Below are 19,116 nucleotides of genomic sequence, written 5' to 3'. Positions count from 1 at the left end.
TTCAGTAACTGTTAGCTAGATAACTAGCTAACTTTCCAGTTCCACCTTAAATAACGCTACAGGTGGCAGCGGGCTGCAGCATTTAAGGCGGAACGGAAAAATACAATAAGCTAATCAGAGCTAATTTCAGCTCCTCATCACAGAGGAATTAAGGAATGGACCATATGAATTAATTTCTCCACCTCCTGCCCCCTTTCTGAAGAAATACAACGACCTTAAATTAACTAGTTAATCAGCAGCTGCTCCTGAACTTTAGCGCTCCACTGCTATCATCACATCAGCCCAGCAGCGTCACCTACACACCACCGCTAGTAGCTTGGTAATAAATCAGTGTTATTTATTATTTATTTATTGTTCATTAACGTCATTGTGATATCCCAGTGATTCCTCTGTCACTGAGGACCCACATTCCTGCACATTTTATTGTTTTTGTAACACATTACCTGCTCCAGGACCAGTGTATATTATGGAGGGTTTTTTTTTCAATAAGATTCATAAGCCAGAAGCAGAAATTTTTATAATTCAAATCGTTTTGAATCAAAAATCGATTTTGAATCGAATCGTGGCCCCCAAAATCGGAATCGAATCGAATCGTGAGATAGTAAACGATTCCCACCCCTAGTAGCTTTGTTGCATTTTTAAAGAAAAAGGCTGGAAACAAAGAAAACAAACTGACTCAAGTTCATCCAATGGATGTTCAGATGGCAGTGTTTTATTGTTCAGATAATTTTCTTCAGCAGATCATGGTAACTAAGCTCTCTCAGTGTCAGTATGCAGTTCCTCTGCTGCTTCCAAATCCTTTAACTGGAGATATTGAATTCCCTCTGTGGACGATTCGCCAGATCAGTAAGTACTGGAAGACCACGGATGCATCAGGAAAAGTCACCAGTAAGACCCTGCCCATGTACAAAGCTCAAACTCCAATGGTGGCATTCTTCAGGATTGGTTCAATTTTTTCATCCAAGTCTCAGCTGATGAACAGGCTGATCAATGAGAAGCACGACACGTTCTTCCACAGGGACTGTCCAGGCAGCAGCAGAGAGCGTCTACTGATGGATGGAGTGGTGGAGATCGCCTGGTACCTCCCATCTGGGAAAAGCACTGATCATTTCTCAGACTGTGTAGCGTTCTGTAATCTACATGGAGATTCCAGCATCAACGAGACTCAGATAAAGATTCTTACTGAAATGTCCTCTGTAAACGTTGCATTATTACCTCGTCTTGATGAAAACGACAACAATATGGTAATTGTACAAGAGCTTTTTGAGAGTTCAAAACCTCTAATTGTTGCTCTGACTGATGAAGAAGATGATAGTGAAGATGTGTGTGAGATCGGAGAGGGAAAATACAGAGTATCACTGAAGGGCAGAAACCAGTCTGATGTTTCTGTTGCTCTCAGAGAAGTTATCAAAAACTGCCTCTCAGAACAGCCTGTGACTTTCAGTGTGGAGAAGATAGCAGAACACCCAGAGAAGACAGAAGAACACACAGAGAAGACAGAAGAAGACACAGAGAAGACAGAAGAGCACACAGAGAAGACAGAACAGCACACAGAGGAGACAGAAGAGCACACAGAGGAGACAGAAGAACACACAGAGAAGACAGAAGAACACACAGAGAAGACAGAAGAAGACACAGAGAAGACAGAAGAGCACACAGAGAAGACAGAACAGCACACAGAGGAGACAGAAGAGCACACAGAGGAGACAGAAGAGCACACAGAGGAGACAGAAGAACACACAGAGAAGACAAAAGAACACACAGAGAAGACAGACAAAAACACAGAGAAGACAGAAGAACAGACAGAGAAGACAGAAGAACACACAGATGAGACAAAAGAGCACACAGAGAAGACAGAAGAACACACAGAGAAGACAGGCGAAAACACAGAGAAGACAGAAGAACACATGAAGGAGACAGAAGAACACATAGAGGAGACAGAAGAACACACAGAGAACACAGAAGAACACATAGAGGAGACAGAAGAACACACAGAGAAGACAGAAGAACACACAGAGAAGACAGAAGAACACATAGAGGAGACAGAAGAACACACAGAGAAGACAGAAGAACACATAGAGGAGACAGAAGAACACATAGAGGAGACAGAAGAACACACAGAGGTGACAGAAGAACACATGAAGGAGACAGAACACACAGAGAAGACAGAAGAACACACAGAGAAGACAGAAGAACACACAGAGGAGACAAAAGAGCACACAGAGAAGACAGAAGAACACATAGAGAAGACAGAAGAACACACAGAGAAGACAGAAGAACACACAGAGAAGACAGAAGAACACACAGAGAAGACAGAAGAACACACAGAGAAGACAAAAGAACACAGAGAGTTGAAGGTGGATGAGAATATTGAAGCCTGTCAGAATGCAAAGGAAGCTGCACAGGGGATGATGAGATTCCTGGAGAGAGAAGATCCATCAACAGTCAAAGAAAAATATCTGCCCTGCCAGGGGAAACTGTGGCATGACTGGAGCCAGAAAAACAAAGACTTGCGGCGACTCAAAAGTGAGAACATAGAATCTGAGAAAAGTGAGAAAGAGAAAGAGTTAAGAGAAATAAGAAAGAAACAGCTGGATCATGGTTTTAGTGACTTCATGGGCTTGTTTTTAGGGGGTTTAAGGTCACTGTCAGACAGTGAGAAAATGTATTTCCTCAAGTGGACGACAATCCTGCTGGATGACTTCACTTTAGACATACTTTCAAACATCCTTCAGGAGTACGACCAAAAATGGTCAGAAATGTTGGCTTTGCAGAGAACACACAAAAAAGAAAATGAAACTTTACAGAAAATGAAAACTGAACAACAAAATCTAGAAAAGATCTCAAACAAGCTTAATGCTGCCACATTCGGTTTGGAGCACATACTGAGAGAGATGGGTCAGATTTATGAAGCTTCAGTCTCTGAGAGAAGAGAGGATAGAGTGAAGGATGGAGATCTTACTTACCTTCCTGAACTTGCTGCTGAACTCATGATATCTGGCCACCCGATGGAGCTGATGGATGGTGATGCTGCTCATGTTCCTCTGGTCTGGGTTTCAGCAGTTCTGGATAAGGTCATCAGAAAACTGGGAGACCAGAGAGTCTTTGTGTTGTCAGTTCTGGGAATTCAGAGCTCGGGGAAATCCACCATGCTCAACGCCATGTTCGGACTCCAGTTTGCAGTCAGTGCTGGAAGATGCACCAGAGGAGCCTTCATGCAGCTGGTGAAAGTGTCTGATGAGATGAAGGGGGAACTGAAGTTTGACTACATTCTGGTTGTTGATACTGAAGGTCTCCGAGCTTTAGAACTGGCTGGAAAAGACACCATACATCATGATAATGAACTGGCAACATTTGTTGCAGGTCTTGGAAACATGACTTTGATCAACATCTTTGGAGAAAACCCATCAGAGATGCAGGACATCCTTCAGATTGTTGTTCAGGCCTTTATGAGGATGAAGAAGGTCAGACTGAATCCCAGCTGTGTGTTTGTTCATCAGAATGTTACTGATGTTGCAGCTGGAGAGAAAAACATGGAGGGAAGAAGACGATTACAAGAGAAACTGGATGAAATGACCAAGTTAGCTGCAGAAGATGAAGTCTATGATGCAGAATGTTTCAGTGATATCATTGCATTTGATGTACAGAAGGATGTGAAGTACTTCTCTCAGCTCTGGGAGGGCAGCCCACCCATGGCTCCACCAAACCCACGCTACAGTGAAAATGTTCAGGAGCTGAAGAGAGACATTGTTTCTCGCGCATCAAAAACAAACTGCATGAAATTATCACAGTTTCAGCAGCAAGTGAAAGACCTCTGGGAGGCTCTGCTGAATGAAAACTTTGTCTTCAGTTTCAGGAACACACTGGAGATATCAGTGTACAGGAAACTGGAGGAGGAGTATGAGAAATGGACCTGGAGTCTCAGGAGTGCCATGCTGAGTATTGAAGACAAGATGCTGAACAGAATCTCCAGTGGAAAAGTAGAACCAGTGGGAGAACAAGAGCTGATGAGAGAAATGTCAGAGACTCTGCTGAAAGTTCAAACATCATTTAAAGAGTATTTTGAAGACGACAGTGAAAAGGAAACTCTGATTCAGTGGAAAAACAGATTTGAGACACAAATACAACACCTCCATGATGACCTTGTAGATGAGGCCAAAAGAAAACTGGATGAGAACATCAAACAGAAAAACATTCGGAAATATCTGGATGAGCAGCTAAAAAATCATGAGAAGACTCTTTTTGAAAAGAGTAAAGAACTCGCTCTGAAGCTTAAAGAAGTTGGAAGTGAAAACAGAAACCCAAAATCAGAATTTGATTCAGTTTGGGGAAAGTGGGTCACCGAATTAACTAAAGATGTTCCAAAAATCACAGATATAAACATCTCAAATGATGTCATTAACATTTTGGGGGGGGTGTTTTCTAAATATAGTCTTGTTCTTGATCAAAAGAAGAGAGCAGAGTACAGAAAGATTCACACTGTGGATGATTACAGCAGTTATGTTTCTATAAAAAAGGTCAAGTGGCGACCCGTTCCTTTATGGGAAAAGTCTCTTATCCAAGAGGATCAGACATCAATACGACAGCTGATCTCTAAAGCCATCCAACAAATAACAGAAAAAATGGAATCGTTTCCAGTCTCAGTGCAGGGATACAGCTCAGTCTACATCCAGGAGATTGTACGAGATATTAAACAACTAGTGCAGGAGTTTAAACCAAGACGTGACTCCTTTGAGTTTAAGAAAGAGTTCATTGTTGATCTCTCTCTTTATGTGTGTGAACAAGCTGAGAAATGCTTTGTAGAACTTCACAGGAAATACAGAGAAGCAAATGATCCACTTCATCACTTCAAAAAGAAAAAAACTGAGTACTTTAAAGTTTTCATGAACTACTATCAGGGAGCAACATCAGCAGCAGTGCTTGGAGATCAAATCAGTTTTAAACTGAAAGAAACAATGCTGCAGGGTGTGTACAACATCACCGCTATCTTCATCTGTGATCAGATGAGAGGAAAACCTCCATTTAATGGGAACAGAGGAGATCTGGAGAAACACATTCTGAAGTCTCTGGCAGAGCAGGAGGGAGATAAGGAGGAGAAGTTTAATAACTTCTTAACATACATGTATTACCCAAACTACCACTTTAAACAGTTTATCAGAGACAGAGTTAGACAGTACATGGCAGCAGAAAACTCTCAGGCAGTTTCTGTAATAAAAGAACACATTGACCACAAACAGAGAATTATCATCAGTGCAGCAGAATCAGCAAAAGATGAGGTCAAATCTGTCAAAGGAAATGTAAACAAGTGGCTGGAGATTTTCTCCAACAGTCTTGTAGATGAGTTAGGAGATACCAGAGTTTACATGAGTGATGATGTCACTGATTATGATGTTCTTGTGGATTCTATTAAAAAGGAGCTCTCAACTGTTGCTGAACAACTAAAAGGACGCTTTACGAAGCTTTCAGACATGAAAAGTGACATGTTCAGAGAAAAACCTGAGCAGATTCTGATTAAACACTTCTGCAGGTGCTGCTGGGAGCAGTGTCCTTTCTGTGGAGCCGTCTGTACCAACAGTCAAGAAAATCACACTGAAAAACACCAGGCTGAATTCCATCGCTCAGGTGGAATGAAAGGACGCAATTTTAAAGATACAACTGAGTTTTCTATAAACTTTTGCACAACAAAAGTAGCAACAGATAAGCTGTTATTTTATGATGAAAATTCAGATGAGTTTTTCCCTTACAAAGAGTTCTGGACTGCAGGAGGAGAGTACGCTGAATGGAGCATCTCTGCAGATTTTTCTTCTCTGGCCTACTGGAAATGGTTTGTTTGTGAATTCCAGGAAAACCTTGAACAACACCACAACAAAACCTTTAGTGGAAGAGGAGAGATTCCGTCTGAATGGAAAACTCTGACTCAGTCTGATGCAGTTGCAAGTTTAGGAATAGATAAATCAACTGCATAAATTCTGATGCTTACAGAACATAGTTTTTTTAAACAAATGATGAAAAAGCCTTTCGATCTCACCTGGAAATCAAATCCTACTGTATTTAAACTGCAAAGAAAAGTACTTCGGTCCAGGAAATCACAGAAAATTGTACCAGATTATGATGAAAAATAAACAGGTTGCACTGCAGCACTTAAACACTGTTCATTCACATATGAAATATGGTTGTATAAGCTTTATCTCTCTTCATATTATGTACATAGGAGCTGTATTAAACTGATCATCAGTCATATTCAGAATTTCCAACGTGATTATTATAAATGATGTAGTTTTTGTGATTAATGAAAGCATGTTGTCCTAAATGCATTATCAGAAGTAATTGTGATAACTAAGCTGTCTCAGTCTTAGAGAGATATTTGCCCTGCCAGGGGTAACTATGGTATGAATAAGAAACAATTCACAGTTTCTTCAAAGTAACAAAAGCAGATATAAGAAGGAAATAGCAAAATAGCAGAATTTTTGATGCAATGAACGCATGGGGTTATTTGTAGGAAGTTCATACTCACTGTCAGAAAGTGAAAACATGTATTTCCTCAAGTGGACAATAATCCTGCTGGATGATTTCAGGACAGATACACTCTCTCCCCACCTTCAAGAGTACGAGAATGTTCAGAAGTGCTGGCTTTAAAAAACACTCACTAAAGAAACTTAACAGAAACTGTAAACTGAACAACTAAACCTAGAAAAGATCTCCAACAAGCTTAATGCTGCCAGCTGCAGTTTGGCGCACATACTGAGAGAGATGGGTCAGATTTATGAAGTTTCAGAAAAAAAGGAATGGAGAATGTAGATATTTCTAACCTACCTGAACTTGCTGCTGAACTCATGATATCTGGCCACCCAATGGAGCTGATGGATGGTGATGCTGCTCATGTTCCTCTGGTCTGGGTTTCAGCAGTTCTGGATAAGGTCATCAGAAAACTGGGAGACCAGAGAGTCTTTGTGTTGTCAGTTCTGGGAATTCAGAGCTCAGGGAAATCCACCATGCTCAACGCCATGTTCGGACTCCAGTTTGCAGTCAGTGCTGGAAGATGCACCAGAGGAGCCTTCATGCAGCTGGTGAAAGTGTCTGAAGAGATGAAGGGGGAACTGAAGTTTGACTACATTCTGGTTGTTGATACTGAAGGTCTCAGAGCTTTAGAGCTGGCTGGAAAAGACACCCTACATCATGATAATGAACTGGCAACATTTGTTGTAGGCCTTGGAAACATGACTTTGATCAACATCTTTGGAGAAAACCCATCAGAGATGCAGGACATCCTTCAGATTGTTGTTCAGGCCTTCATGAGGATGAAGCAGGTCAGACTGAATCCCAGCTGTGTGTTTGTTCATCAGAATGTTACTGATGTTGCAGCTGGAGAGAAAAACATGGAGGGAAGAAGACGATTACAAGACAGACTGGATGAAATGACCAAGTTAGCTGCTAAAGATGAAGTCTATGATGCAGAATGCTTCAGTGATATCATTGCATTTGATGTACAGAAGGATGTGAAGTACTTTTCTCAGCTCTGGGAGGGCAGCCCACCCATGGCTCCACCAAACCCACGCTACAGTGAAAATGTTCAGGAGCTGAAGAGAGACATTGTTTCTCGTGCATCAGAGACAAACTGCATGAAATTATCACAGTTTCAGCAGCGAGTGAAAGATCTCTGGGAGGCTCTGCTGAATGAAAACTTTGTCTTCAGTTTCAGGAACACACTGGAGATATCAGTGTACAGGAAACTGGAGGAGGAGTATGAGAAATGGACCTGGAGTCTCAGGAGTACCATGCTGAGTACTGAAGACAAAATGCTGAACAGAATCTCCAGTGGAAAATTAGAAGCAGTAGAAAAACAAGAGCTGGTGAGAGAAATTTCAGAGACTCTGCAGAAAGTACAAACATCATTTAAAGTGTATTTTGAAGAAGACAGTGAAAAAGAAACTCTGATTCAGTGGAAAAGCAGATTTGAGAAGCAAATACAGCAGGTCCATGATGACCTAGTAGATGAGGCCAAAAGAAAACTGGATGAAAACATCAAACAGAAAAGCATTCGGAAAGATCTGGATGAGCAGCTGAAAAATCATGAGAATACTCTCTTTGAAAAGAGTAAAGAACTCGCTCTGAAGTTTAAAGATCAGAGTGAAAACAAAAAACAGAATTTGGGAGACCTGAAAGCAGAATTTGATTCAGTGTGGGGACAGTGGGTCTCTGAATTAACTAATGGTGTTCCAAAAATCAAAGATATAAACATCTCAAATGATGTCATTAACATTTTGGGGGGTATGTTTTCTGAATATGGTGTTGTTCTTGATCAAAAGAAGAGAGCAGAGTACAGAAAGATTCACATTGTTGCTGATTACAGCAGTTATGTTTCTATGAAAAGGTTCAGGTGGGGAGCTCTTCCTTTATGGAAACAGTCTTTTAATCCAGAAGATCAGATATCAATACGAGAACTGATTTCTAAAGTCATCCAACAAACAACAGAAAAAGTGAATTCATTTCCAGTCTCAGTGCAGGGATACAGCTCAGGCTACATCCAGCAAATTGTACGTGATGTCAAACAACGAGTGCAGGAGTTTAAACCAAGAGATGACTGCTTTGAGTTTAAGAAAGAGTTCTTTGTTGATCTCTCTCTTTATGTGTGTGAACAAGCTGAGAAACACTTTGTAGAACTTTACATGAAATACAGAGAAGCAAATGATCCACTTCTTCACTTCAAAAAGAAAAAAGCTGAGTACTTAAAAGTCTTCATGAATTACTATCAGGGAGCAACATATGCAGCAGTGCTTGGAGATCAAATCTGTGTTAAACTGAAAGAAACAATCCTGCAGAGTGTGTACAACATGACCGCTAAATTCATCTGTGAGCAGATGAGAGGAAAACCTCCATTTAATGGGAACAGAGGAGATCTGGAGAAGCACATTCTGAAGTCTCTGGCAGAGCAGGAGGGAGATAAGGAGGAGAAGTTTAATAACTTCTTAACATACATGTACCTGCCCAGGGCATACTTTGAAAAAATCATCAGAGACAGAGTTAGACAGTACATGGCAGCAGAAAACCCTCAGGCAGTTTCTGTAATAATAGAACACATCGACCACAAACAGAGAATTATCATCAGTGCAGCAGAAAAAGCAAAAGATGAGGTCAAATCTGCAAAAGGAGACGTGAACAAGTGGCTGGAGATTTTCTCCAACAGTCTTGTAGATGAGTTAGGAGATACTAAAGTTAACCTGAGTGATAAAGTCACCAAGGATGTCACTGATTATGATGTTCTTGTAGATGTTATAAAAAAAGAGCTTTTGATTGTTGTTAAAGAGCTGAAAAGAAGCTTCTGTCAACTTTCAGATCTGAGAAAGGAGATGTTCAGAGAAAAGCCTGAGGAGATTCTGATTAAACACTTCTGCAGGTGCTGCTGGAAACAGTGTCCCTTCTGTGGAGCCGTCTGTACCAACAGTCAAGAAAATCATACTGAAAAACACCAGGCTGTATTCCATCGCTCAGGTGGAATGAAAGGATGGCATTTTAGAGATACAACTGAGTTTTCTATAAACTTTTGCACAACAAAAGTAGCAAGTGACGGATCATTTTACTCTGATTTTTCTGAGTCTTTTGTCCCTTACAAGCAGTACACAACAGCAGGAGGAGATTATGCTAAATGGCTGATCTCCAGTGATTTTTCTCAGCTGGCGTACTGGAAATGGTTTGTTTGTGAATTCAAGGAAAACCTTGAAAAGCACCACAAACTCTATTTCAGTGGAAGAGGAGAGATTCCACATGAATGGAAAAAGTTCAGTCAGTCTGACGCAGTTGCAAGTTTAGGATTAAGTAAATAAACTGCAACAGCTCTGGTAATTACAGAACATTGGTTGTGACACAAATGATAACACAAAATCTCATGGATCTCATCTGGCAAATTAAAACCTTGCTGTATTTGCCTTAAACCTTCTTACTGTACTGAGGCAAAACCTACAGAACTACAGAAGAATATCACAGATGATCATTCAATCTACAAGCAGTTCAGGCCACAACACTTAATCATTAAACATACAGTACAGGCCAGAAGTTTGGACACGCCTTCTCATTCAATGCATTTTCTTTATATTCATGACTATTTACATTGTAGATTCTCACTGAAGGCATCAAAACTATGAATGAACACATGTAGAGTTTTGTACTTAACAAAAAATGACCTGGCCTCCTCAGTCACTGGACCTGAACCCAATCCAGATGGTTTGGGGTGAGCTGGACCACAAAGTGAAGACAAAGGGGCAACAAGTGCTAAAAAACACCTCTGGAAACTCCTTCTGTTGGAAAACCATTTCAGGTGAACCTCTTAAAACTCATTGAGAGAATGATGCAGTAATCAGATTTTGGATTTTGAAGAAACTAGATTATAAAACATGTTTTCAGTTATTTCACCTTTTTTGTTAAGTACATAAAACTCTACATGTGTTCATTCATAGTTTTGATGCCTTCAGTGAAAATCTACAATGTAAATAGTCATGAAAATAAAGAAAACGCATTGAAAGAGAGACGGTGTGTCCTAACTTTTGGCCTGCACTGTATAATATGATTGCATAATCTGTATTCCACTGCTATAACTGCATAATATTAACTTGTTAGTTATATTAAATAAAGAGAGTAAAAGTTCGATTTTTGATTAATTAATATAGTAACCATACATTGTATCATACATTGTAACACAGGGATGCTTTCGTTCATGTAAGGAATACCATAATCAGAATAAATACAAATGACTGCTATTTACACCAGTATGAACTCAGAATACAAGACAATGTACTCAGCTATCCTACAATATATATTTTTTCCATATAGTTTAATATAGCTTCTTGTACTATTAATTTACACATGGAATATGGTTGTATCATCGGCATCTTTACTTTATGACTTTATATTAGAGCTCTATAAGACTAACTAAAGTCAGATTTAGGATTTCTTTGTAATCAGTAGTAATTATTGAATGTTTATGATTAATGATGGTGAATGCTTTAAAATAGAAATGATTGCTATTTACACCAACAGGTTCTTATAATAGACAAAGTACTCCTACATGTTATGGATTAACCTGTTTTTGCCAAATCATTTATCATTATTGTACTCTTATGATATCTTGTAATCAGATAAATAAAGTGTGAAAAATAAATGCATTAAGTGTTTTCTTCTGCTTGACTTCTCATATTGTGTGCATAACCCACATGTTCTGTATGTAACATTAAATGTAGTACTGTACAGGGGTTTTAAACACATTATTATAAATGATTTCTCTTAGCAGTAAGAGTGTTTAAATTATGGACTATATGTAATATATAGATGCAGTATAGAAAAGGAAAATTCATTAGTGAAACTCATTAGTGTTTAAAGCAAGATATTGTGAAACTTAAACTAAATTTATAAATAAATCTTAAATTGACAAATCACTTATTTGTAAAACATTATTCATAACCACTTTAGTGTTTCTCTTTAGTGTTTTGTGGTAGAAATAAGAAATAAGTTAATTGGTAAATGTAAGGACAAACAGACATACATAAAGTGTTTGGACATACAGAGAAAAGGCTAATACAGAGGATGGAAAGATGAGAGTGTGCACTACTATGTTACTCTACTACTATGTTCTCCTAACAGGACCTTTATAGATCATGAAAAGGGTGTGACAGAGCCTCTCCAGTACATGAAGTATTTATGCCCCTCTTTATCCACAGGTGCATGCAAAACATGACCAAATATAGGATAATACAAACCTCCCTCTCATGATGTTGACAGACATGGATTGGGGTTCAACATTTAAATGTATTAATGTTATAAAACAATGTTAAGCAGGATTCATTGTTTTGAAAAGGAATAATTGTTTCAATTTCCCTCACAGTTATTTATGATAATTTTAACAGACGTGTAGTTCAATTGATTTTTTTAACCTTTTTATTGAAGTCATGTCTAATATGATTTTTTTTTATTTATCTGATATAACAGTTCAATTCTAATTCTTCAGGTTAAAGGTGCTTCCTCCTTTAAACAGCTATAACATGTATTTGTATCAGGCTACAAACAGGGCTGCTTTATAAATTCATGCAACGCAACTATTTCTTAAAAGCATTTGACACTGTTTTACTCTTATCTCAGTCTGGGCATACCTTTTGCTAATATTACTTTTATATATATTTTTTTACACTTACTTTAGTCATGCTTAAATTGCAAAGTTTTTACTTATCATTTATCAGTTATTAAACTTGTTTGAGTGCTTTTTACGACATGTTGAACCACAGCATATAGAGCAGGGATGGGCAACTGGCGGCCCGGGGGCCGCACACGGCCCTCGTCATCACTCAGTGCGGCCCGCGAATAGATCAAAATAATTTCATAATTCCATAAAAAAAAAAAATAAAAAAAAAATTATATAATATAATAATTCTACTTTTGACCGCTAGAGGGCGCGCCGCTGCCAAATAATAGCAGGCACGGGCGCACAGTGAGGAAGAAAGTCAACAGCCATGGCCACTAGCAGTGGCATAAAGAGAAAACTTGACCGAGAAAATCGCATTTTCAGACAAAATGGGAAGAAGAGTACCTTTTCACCGAATTCAAGGGAAAACGCATTTGATGTGCACGAGGAGTTACTGAAATTGGCATCTCTGCACGACACCACTAAAGGCAGCGATATATTCAACGCCGTTACCAGTGCTGTGGGTGAATATGGTGGCTTTGAAAAGCTGTCAACTGTTGTTACGGATGGCGCACCTGCGATGCAGGGAAGACACAGAGGTTTCGCGGGGCTACTCAGGCAGAGCGGAGTAAACTGCCCTATACTGCACTGCATTATCCATCAGGTGGGTAGAGTCATATACACGCCCTGGCCCGCCGGCGGGCCAGAAATTTATGAAAAATAATATCTGGCTATGTTTATGAATAGTTATGAACAGTTATAGGCTCAATATAGACAAACAATATACTTTATATACAATATACTATATATTTTAAAGCTTAGAAACTCTGCTTTTCAGTTATCTAGCCTATTTAGCAGTATTTCCTTTCAGAAAATAAGTATTTAGGGCGAAATATGCCTAGTTTCATAAAGATATTAAATACTGTTTTCATATTTGCGTTTATCGCACGTCCATATTTATACACCATTCAAACCGTCTGGCTCTCCTGATTCCGGAACTGTGCTCCGTTTTACTGTAGGATGTACGGTTCCTAAATTAGAGCTGAACGCGCGCGTCGGAGCGCGTGTTTACAGTTAAAACCTGCTCGGGTTTTGTCCTGGGGTTACCTCAGGACACACCACACACCCCCCCAACCCCCACCAGCGCGTCCCCCAAACTCTTACCTTCAAAACGCGTCCAAACTTAAGATAATCCATCAATCCAGTCTCCTATAATCCCCATTTATATCTAATCAGTGCTGGAAATCATTTCAGGCAGAAAGAAATTAATAAAAACTTTAACTCCTTATTAAACGCGCTGTTTTCGAGGCTGCACGTGTTAACGCACGTGTGGTGACTCAGCCAAGCCTACTGCACGTGACGATATGCAAATGAGGACTGTCAGCCAATCAGGGGCCGAGTTCAGACACCTTCATACTGCAGAATAAAGTATAAAATGAGTAGTTTTTATTATTATAAAGTTTCCAGTCCTTTGGAGAAAGAAAATACCATTACTGCTTCAGATCACTATAATATTTAATCAATAAAATGGAGCAGTTTATAATTTTATATTTATAATGCATATTAAAATGCATTAACATGCAGAAAATAGTTGTTGATAAATGTTGGTGCTGTAAACATACAGATATAAATTCATATAAAATTTGTTCTTATTGAAAATAATTTGTAGCGTTTTTCATATTCAATTATTTGAAGTGCAAGGTCATGTGGCCCTCCAAGGGTCATGCTGAAAAAAATGTGGCCCTCTCCATCATGGAAGTTGCCCATCCCTGATATAGAGGCTATAAATTCAAACTACTATGCAACCTTTCAACGCAGCTTTAATCTAAATATCTAAAATGCTACGATGTAGCCAAAATGGATACTTGCTGCTCATCCAACACTTCTTAATCTTGACAGTTTTTATCAGAATAAGGGGCGTGGATGCCAGATTTTCGGAAGTATGCAAAAACTAGTGGTGTAACGGTGCAGAAAGTTCATGGTTCGTTCACACCTCGTTATAGACCCCACGGTTGGGTACATTTTCTGTATGTTTTCAGTACGCTTGGTTGGAAAAATTAGGAGGCTGGGCATTTTGTATAGCCTCACCATTATCAACTTCATAATAAAAATTTAACTTTATTATAATCATCTTCTGTATTTTGGGATGGAATGTTGTAATGGGGCTCGAGCTCTTTTATAAAATGCTTGAAACCAGGGTTCTCTCCTACTGTCATCATGAGAGGATCTCTTGATCTAGGTGGAACAAACACACAATGACCCTGATTGTGGCGCTTTATTAAAAACAAGCAGCATTACTTTAACTACAAATATTGTTTCCTTATTACTGGATGCATTTTAGTGTTAGAGTTCTTTTTAAGATATATCAGCTTTAGATTGTTAAAATTAAATTATATTAGTGGTGTCAATCACTTACATCAGAGAGAGAGAGAGCGAGAGAGAGCGAGAGAGAGCGAGAGAGAGCGAGAGAGAGCGAGAGAGAGAGGGGAGCGAGAAAAAGAGAGAGACAGTCAGAGTGAGAGAAAAAAAAGAGAGAGAGAGAAAAAGAGTTCTACTATTACAACTCCGGAAGAAATGTTGTCAGTTGCACGATTTAATGTTTTAACATATTTAGCAAAACAAAGATACATATATGAAGAGGTTATAATGAAACAGTCTTTTAGTAGAGTCTTTGGCATAGGCCCCGTCATCGGCCCAGGGCTTGATTCATCTGGGCTCTGCAGATCCTGTCCTACATTGGAGACAGGGGCGGAGCCAACCCCAAAAGTGAAAGAATATATATATATATATATATATATATATATATATATATATATATATATATATACCCCCCGGTAGATCTTTACTTTATCCTACATCCTGTAATAAAAGAAACGTTTGATTAATAATCAGCATAATAATAAACGATACCGTACTTTTAGATGATAGCTCTTTAGCACCGGTGACTGTGGACAGTGAAGCATTTCCTTTTATACCTTGGATATCCCCATGCATGAGTGAGTTTATTAGCATTTAACTCGTGGATTGTGTTAAGTGAGCACATGCTTGATGTAACTAAATGTGGGTGACCTGTGCAGTAACAAGCAGAGTTAACGTGGGTGTAGTGTCCAGTGATGCGCTTGCATTGCGCCAACTTTCCATGCTGTTAGTATGGGCCGATGCCCTTCACTCATACATACGCTTGCTACGAGCCTAAGCGGGGAGCGCCCCCGAAGCGTACGGGCACGAGCCCTTCACTCATACATTCACTTGCTACTAGCCCAAGCGGGGTGCGCCCCCGAAGCGTACGGGTGGCGAGCCCTTCATTCATACATACGCTTGCTACGAGCCCAAGCGGGGTGCACCCCCGAAGCGTACACTGTAAAAAATGAGGCTTTGAAAGAACTTAAAAAAATTAAGGCAATAGTTTGCATGGATCTTTGTGAGTTGAAATAACTTTCTGTTCTTTTAAGTAAATGGAACTTGTCTAAGCCACTTAAAATATACTTAAATAAATTATCATAGTGTAACTAAAAACACCAATTTATGTCAACTTATTTTTTTCACCTACCATTAACTTAAAATATTTAAGTTAATTCTACTATATTTTTTAAATAAACACAACTACATTGAATCAAAATTAAAATCTATGAATTTAAGTTGTTCTAACTATTTTTTTTAAGTTCTACAAACATAGAAAGATCCATGCAAACTATTGCCTTAATTTTTTTGCTTTGTATTTCTTAAAATATAACTCCACTTACTTACCACTCAAATAAATCAATTCTCAGACTTTTAACCACTTTTGCATTTATTGGCAGTTTTTGGTAACAATTTTTGCGTGGCATCATCAGCAATCATTAACAAAATAGCCTGTTTGGTTATACACAACCCAACACTGAGTTTACTATTTATCAACACGGTACAAAATGTGCTTAAATAAATTCACAACAGTCACCCTCTGCTGGTGATTAGAAATAGAAACAAGCACCCAAATCTGGAGCTGTAAACTAGAAAATACATATGCTGTTACATTTAGCTTTTAGGTAACTCAAACACTTGTGAACAACTCTCAGCAGCAGATAGAGGAGACACTGCTCACTCAGAACACTGAATACTTCTTGTGTCAAGAACCAAAACACTGGAACATGACATGTTTGTTGCGATGTGACTAGCAAAACCTGTATTAAAAAATTTCAACTCAAATCGGTGAACTGGCAAAACTGGCACTATTCATAGAGAGGGAAGAGAGAGATAAAAGAAGGGGGGGGGGATGCCATTGAACCTCTTAAAGGAGAACTCTGGTGTAAAATTAACTTTGAGGGTAGTAAAACATGATAAAAAAAAGTACTTACCTTTGTTGAATAGCCTACCTCCACTCTCCCCCACAGCTTTCTGAGCTCCAGTAATTTTGTGCTTTTTGTCCAGCATGCTGGACATTTTTCCCCTGCAGATAAATCGCTTTTTACATTGTTATCCAGTAGCTCCACACCTCTTTGGTAGAATCCGGAGAGCCCTGACATTTAAAACGTGGCATTAATTACTTTACAAGTGCATAAGAAGCTTATAAAAAAATAAAAAAATAACTGTTTACATCCCATAACGCTAGCTTTCAGCTCCAGATGCCACAATCACTGTACTGACAATGACAGGTATATACACAGACTCCGCATAGCCTGCCTCCTAGCGTAGCAGCCGTATATATGACTATCATTATAAGTACAGTGACTGTGGCACCCGGAGCTGAAGGCTAGCGTTACGGGATGTAAACAGTGTTTTTAATAAGCTTCTTCTGCACTTTTTAAGTTATTAATGCCTTGATTTAAATGTCAGGGCTCTCCAGATTCTACCAAAGAGGTGTGGAGCTACTTTGAGCTGGATAACGTTGTATAAAATTAAATAAATATGCCCCAATACGTGCTAGGTAAAAAGCACAAAATTGCTGGATCTCGGAAAACTGTGGGAAAGGGGAGGTAGGCTATTCAACAAAGGTAAGTACTTTATCATGTTTTACTACACCAAGTAAATTTTACACCAGTGTTCTCCTTTTAGGCTATTTGAGACAGCAAGGCTTAAGTTAACAGCTGGTTTTTAAGAGACAGCACCTTGGGAGAAAGTTTCAGTCCATCCAGTTCCATAAAAAGCTTCTGATACACTTCAAATGTGTATCTCAGTGGTTTAGGGTACTGCAAATTCAAGGCATATATGAACCCCAGAAGTGCAGCACATGCCTGCGGGACATTTCCAAGATCAGCCAGTACCTCTTGACCTTCAAGGACGATACCAATATCATCATAGCCTTCATCTTCTGTTGCACTCTCTTTCTTCACTACGAAGATGTTCATGATGTGCTGTGAAAAATCAACGTCACCCACATCCTGTTAAAAATGAAAAATCACATAATGTAGCTGGTTATCTACATAAAAAATGAAACATTTACAGACAGATTTGCTGCTAATTGCTGCACCACCCATCCCCTTTTGAAGACATACTTTGTCCTTAAATTAACTAGGGTTGCTGAACCTTAACGTTCTATTGATCACATCAGCCTGCAAGGGTCACCTATACAGGTTCTATAAGAATTGTCTCAATTTTTAGTGGAATGATTTCACCCCTTCTCCTTCTAACTCTGTTCCAAGGGGTAAGGGTTCAAAATTAAAAACAGGATTGGGCCTTAGTCTAAAAAAATAGGGATGCACATTTTATTGGAAGCTAATACTAATATTTTCCTATTTATTGGAAAATAATATCTTTCTTTAAATTACTTGTTAAACATGTTGTTCTTAGAGCTATTAACAGTGTTTTAGACTGGGTTATTGCAGACCTGGGCATTGTATGGCCTGTGGGCCACAACCGGCCCTCTGACTATCTCTGACCAGCCTGTGTGAGATTGTTGGTAAATTAGAAGAGAAAAGTTAAACTAATTTGCGCCATCAACACCAAAAACCTTCACATGCGTCTAAACAGTGTATTACGGTAGTATGTAGGTTTGCTCTTGTTCTGCAAATACTGAAAATAGAACAAAAATAAGTTTTACAGCTAAATATACATACTTTAACTAGGTATAAGCTACTAAAACAACTATACATATGTAAAAGTGTAATGTTTAAAAATGACCTATACAAAAAAAAAATAGTGCTATAAAATAAGCAAATTTAAGGGTTATGAAAGAGCACCACAAAAGTCTTAAAGAACATTAATTGTATTAATTATGCATGTTTCCAGTAATACTACTGAAAAATAAGACAGCTTGGAGTCCTTTAAAACAGATTTTCAGCCTGACCTTAATGCACTTCTCTAAGCCCAAAACAGACCAGATTTCTCTCACTGAGCTAAAAAAAAAAAAAAAAAAAAACTGAGGTAGAACAAACGTACAAATGCATTTATTGCTATTTATTGTATAAAGTGATGCTGGTCTTTTGAAAAACTTGTGTAGCTGTTAATGCTGTGGTTTTTAAACACTGTTGCACATTTTCAGAACTGTTCATAAATTTAAGTTAAATATTTATATAATTATGTGCTCCACATTTTCATTGAATCGTTGAAAATGTTTAATTTACTGTAATTTATTAAGATAAGGTGAACATGGTGTTTGAAAAACATGCAATGTTATGTTGTGCTAGTCAAAACAATGTTAAATGTTTACAGTTTTCTGAACTGAAGCATCACATGTCTATTCAATAATTATATAATGCACCATATTTTAAAGTATTATTGTAATATTTCATTTACTTATTTTTTTTATATAAAAAAACGATTATAAATGCTGTATAGCCCTACATTATATATGTATTGTGCAGAACCGAGCTATGTATATTAGTCTGGCCCTCAAAATTAATTGCCCTCCCCTGGATTAAATATTAGGATCAGGGAAGATTTTAGTTTGAAGTTACTGTTAGGTTTCGTGCTTATGGATGGATGAATGGATGGATGCTTTATTTATCCGTAGGAAATTTAGGCAATATAGTGGA

The 19,116-nt window shown here is 38.5% G+C and overlaps 1 protein-coding gene across 1 annotated transcript in view; it reads left to right on the top strand.

Moving 5' to 3' along the window:
- LOC111196431 (interferon-induced very large GTPase 1-like) overlaps positions 1 to 11,725 on the top strand; it is a 34,853-nt gene extending 23,128 nt beyond the window's left edge. Inside the window, exons 2-5 of the mRNA XM_049473440.1 lie at positions 651 to 1,878; positions 2,194 to 3,291; positions 7,135 to 9,489; positions 11,709 to 11,725. Of these exons, the coding sequence (XP_049329397.1) occupies positions 651 to 1,878; positions 2,194 to 3,291; positions 7,135 to 9,489; positions 11,709 to 11,725 (4,698 nt within the window). The remainder of the gene's footprint in view (positions 1 to 650; positions 1,879 to 2,193; positions 3,292 to 7,134; positions 9,490 to 11,708) is intronic.
- Positions 11,726 to 19,116: the final 7,391 nt, after the last annotated feature.

This window comes from Astyanax mexicanus, unplaced genomic scaffold (genome assembly GCF_023375975.1).
Source record: "Astyanax mexicanus isolate ESR-SI-001 unplaced genomic scaffold, AstMex3_surface scaffold_38, whole genome shotgun sequence".
In the NCBI taxonomy this organism is placed as follows: Eukaryota; Metazoa; Chordata; class Actinopteri; order Characiformes; family Acestrorhamphidae; genus Astyanax; species Astyanax mexicanus.
The sequence above is the reverse complement of the archived record's forward strand: the minus strand, read 5'-3'. Positions and strand labels throughout refer to the sequence as shown.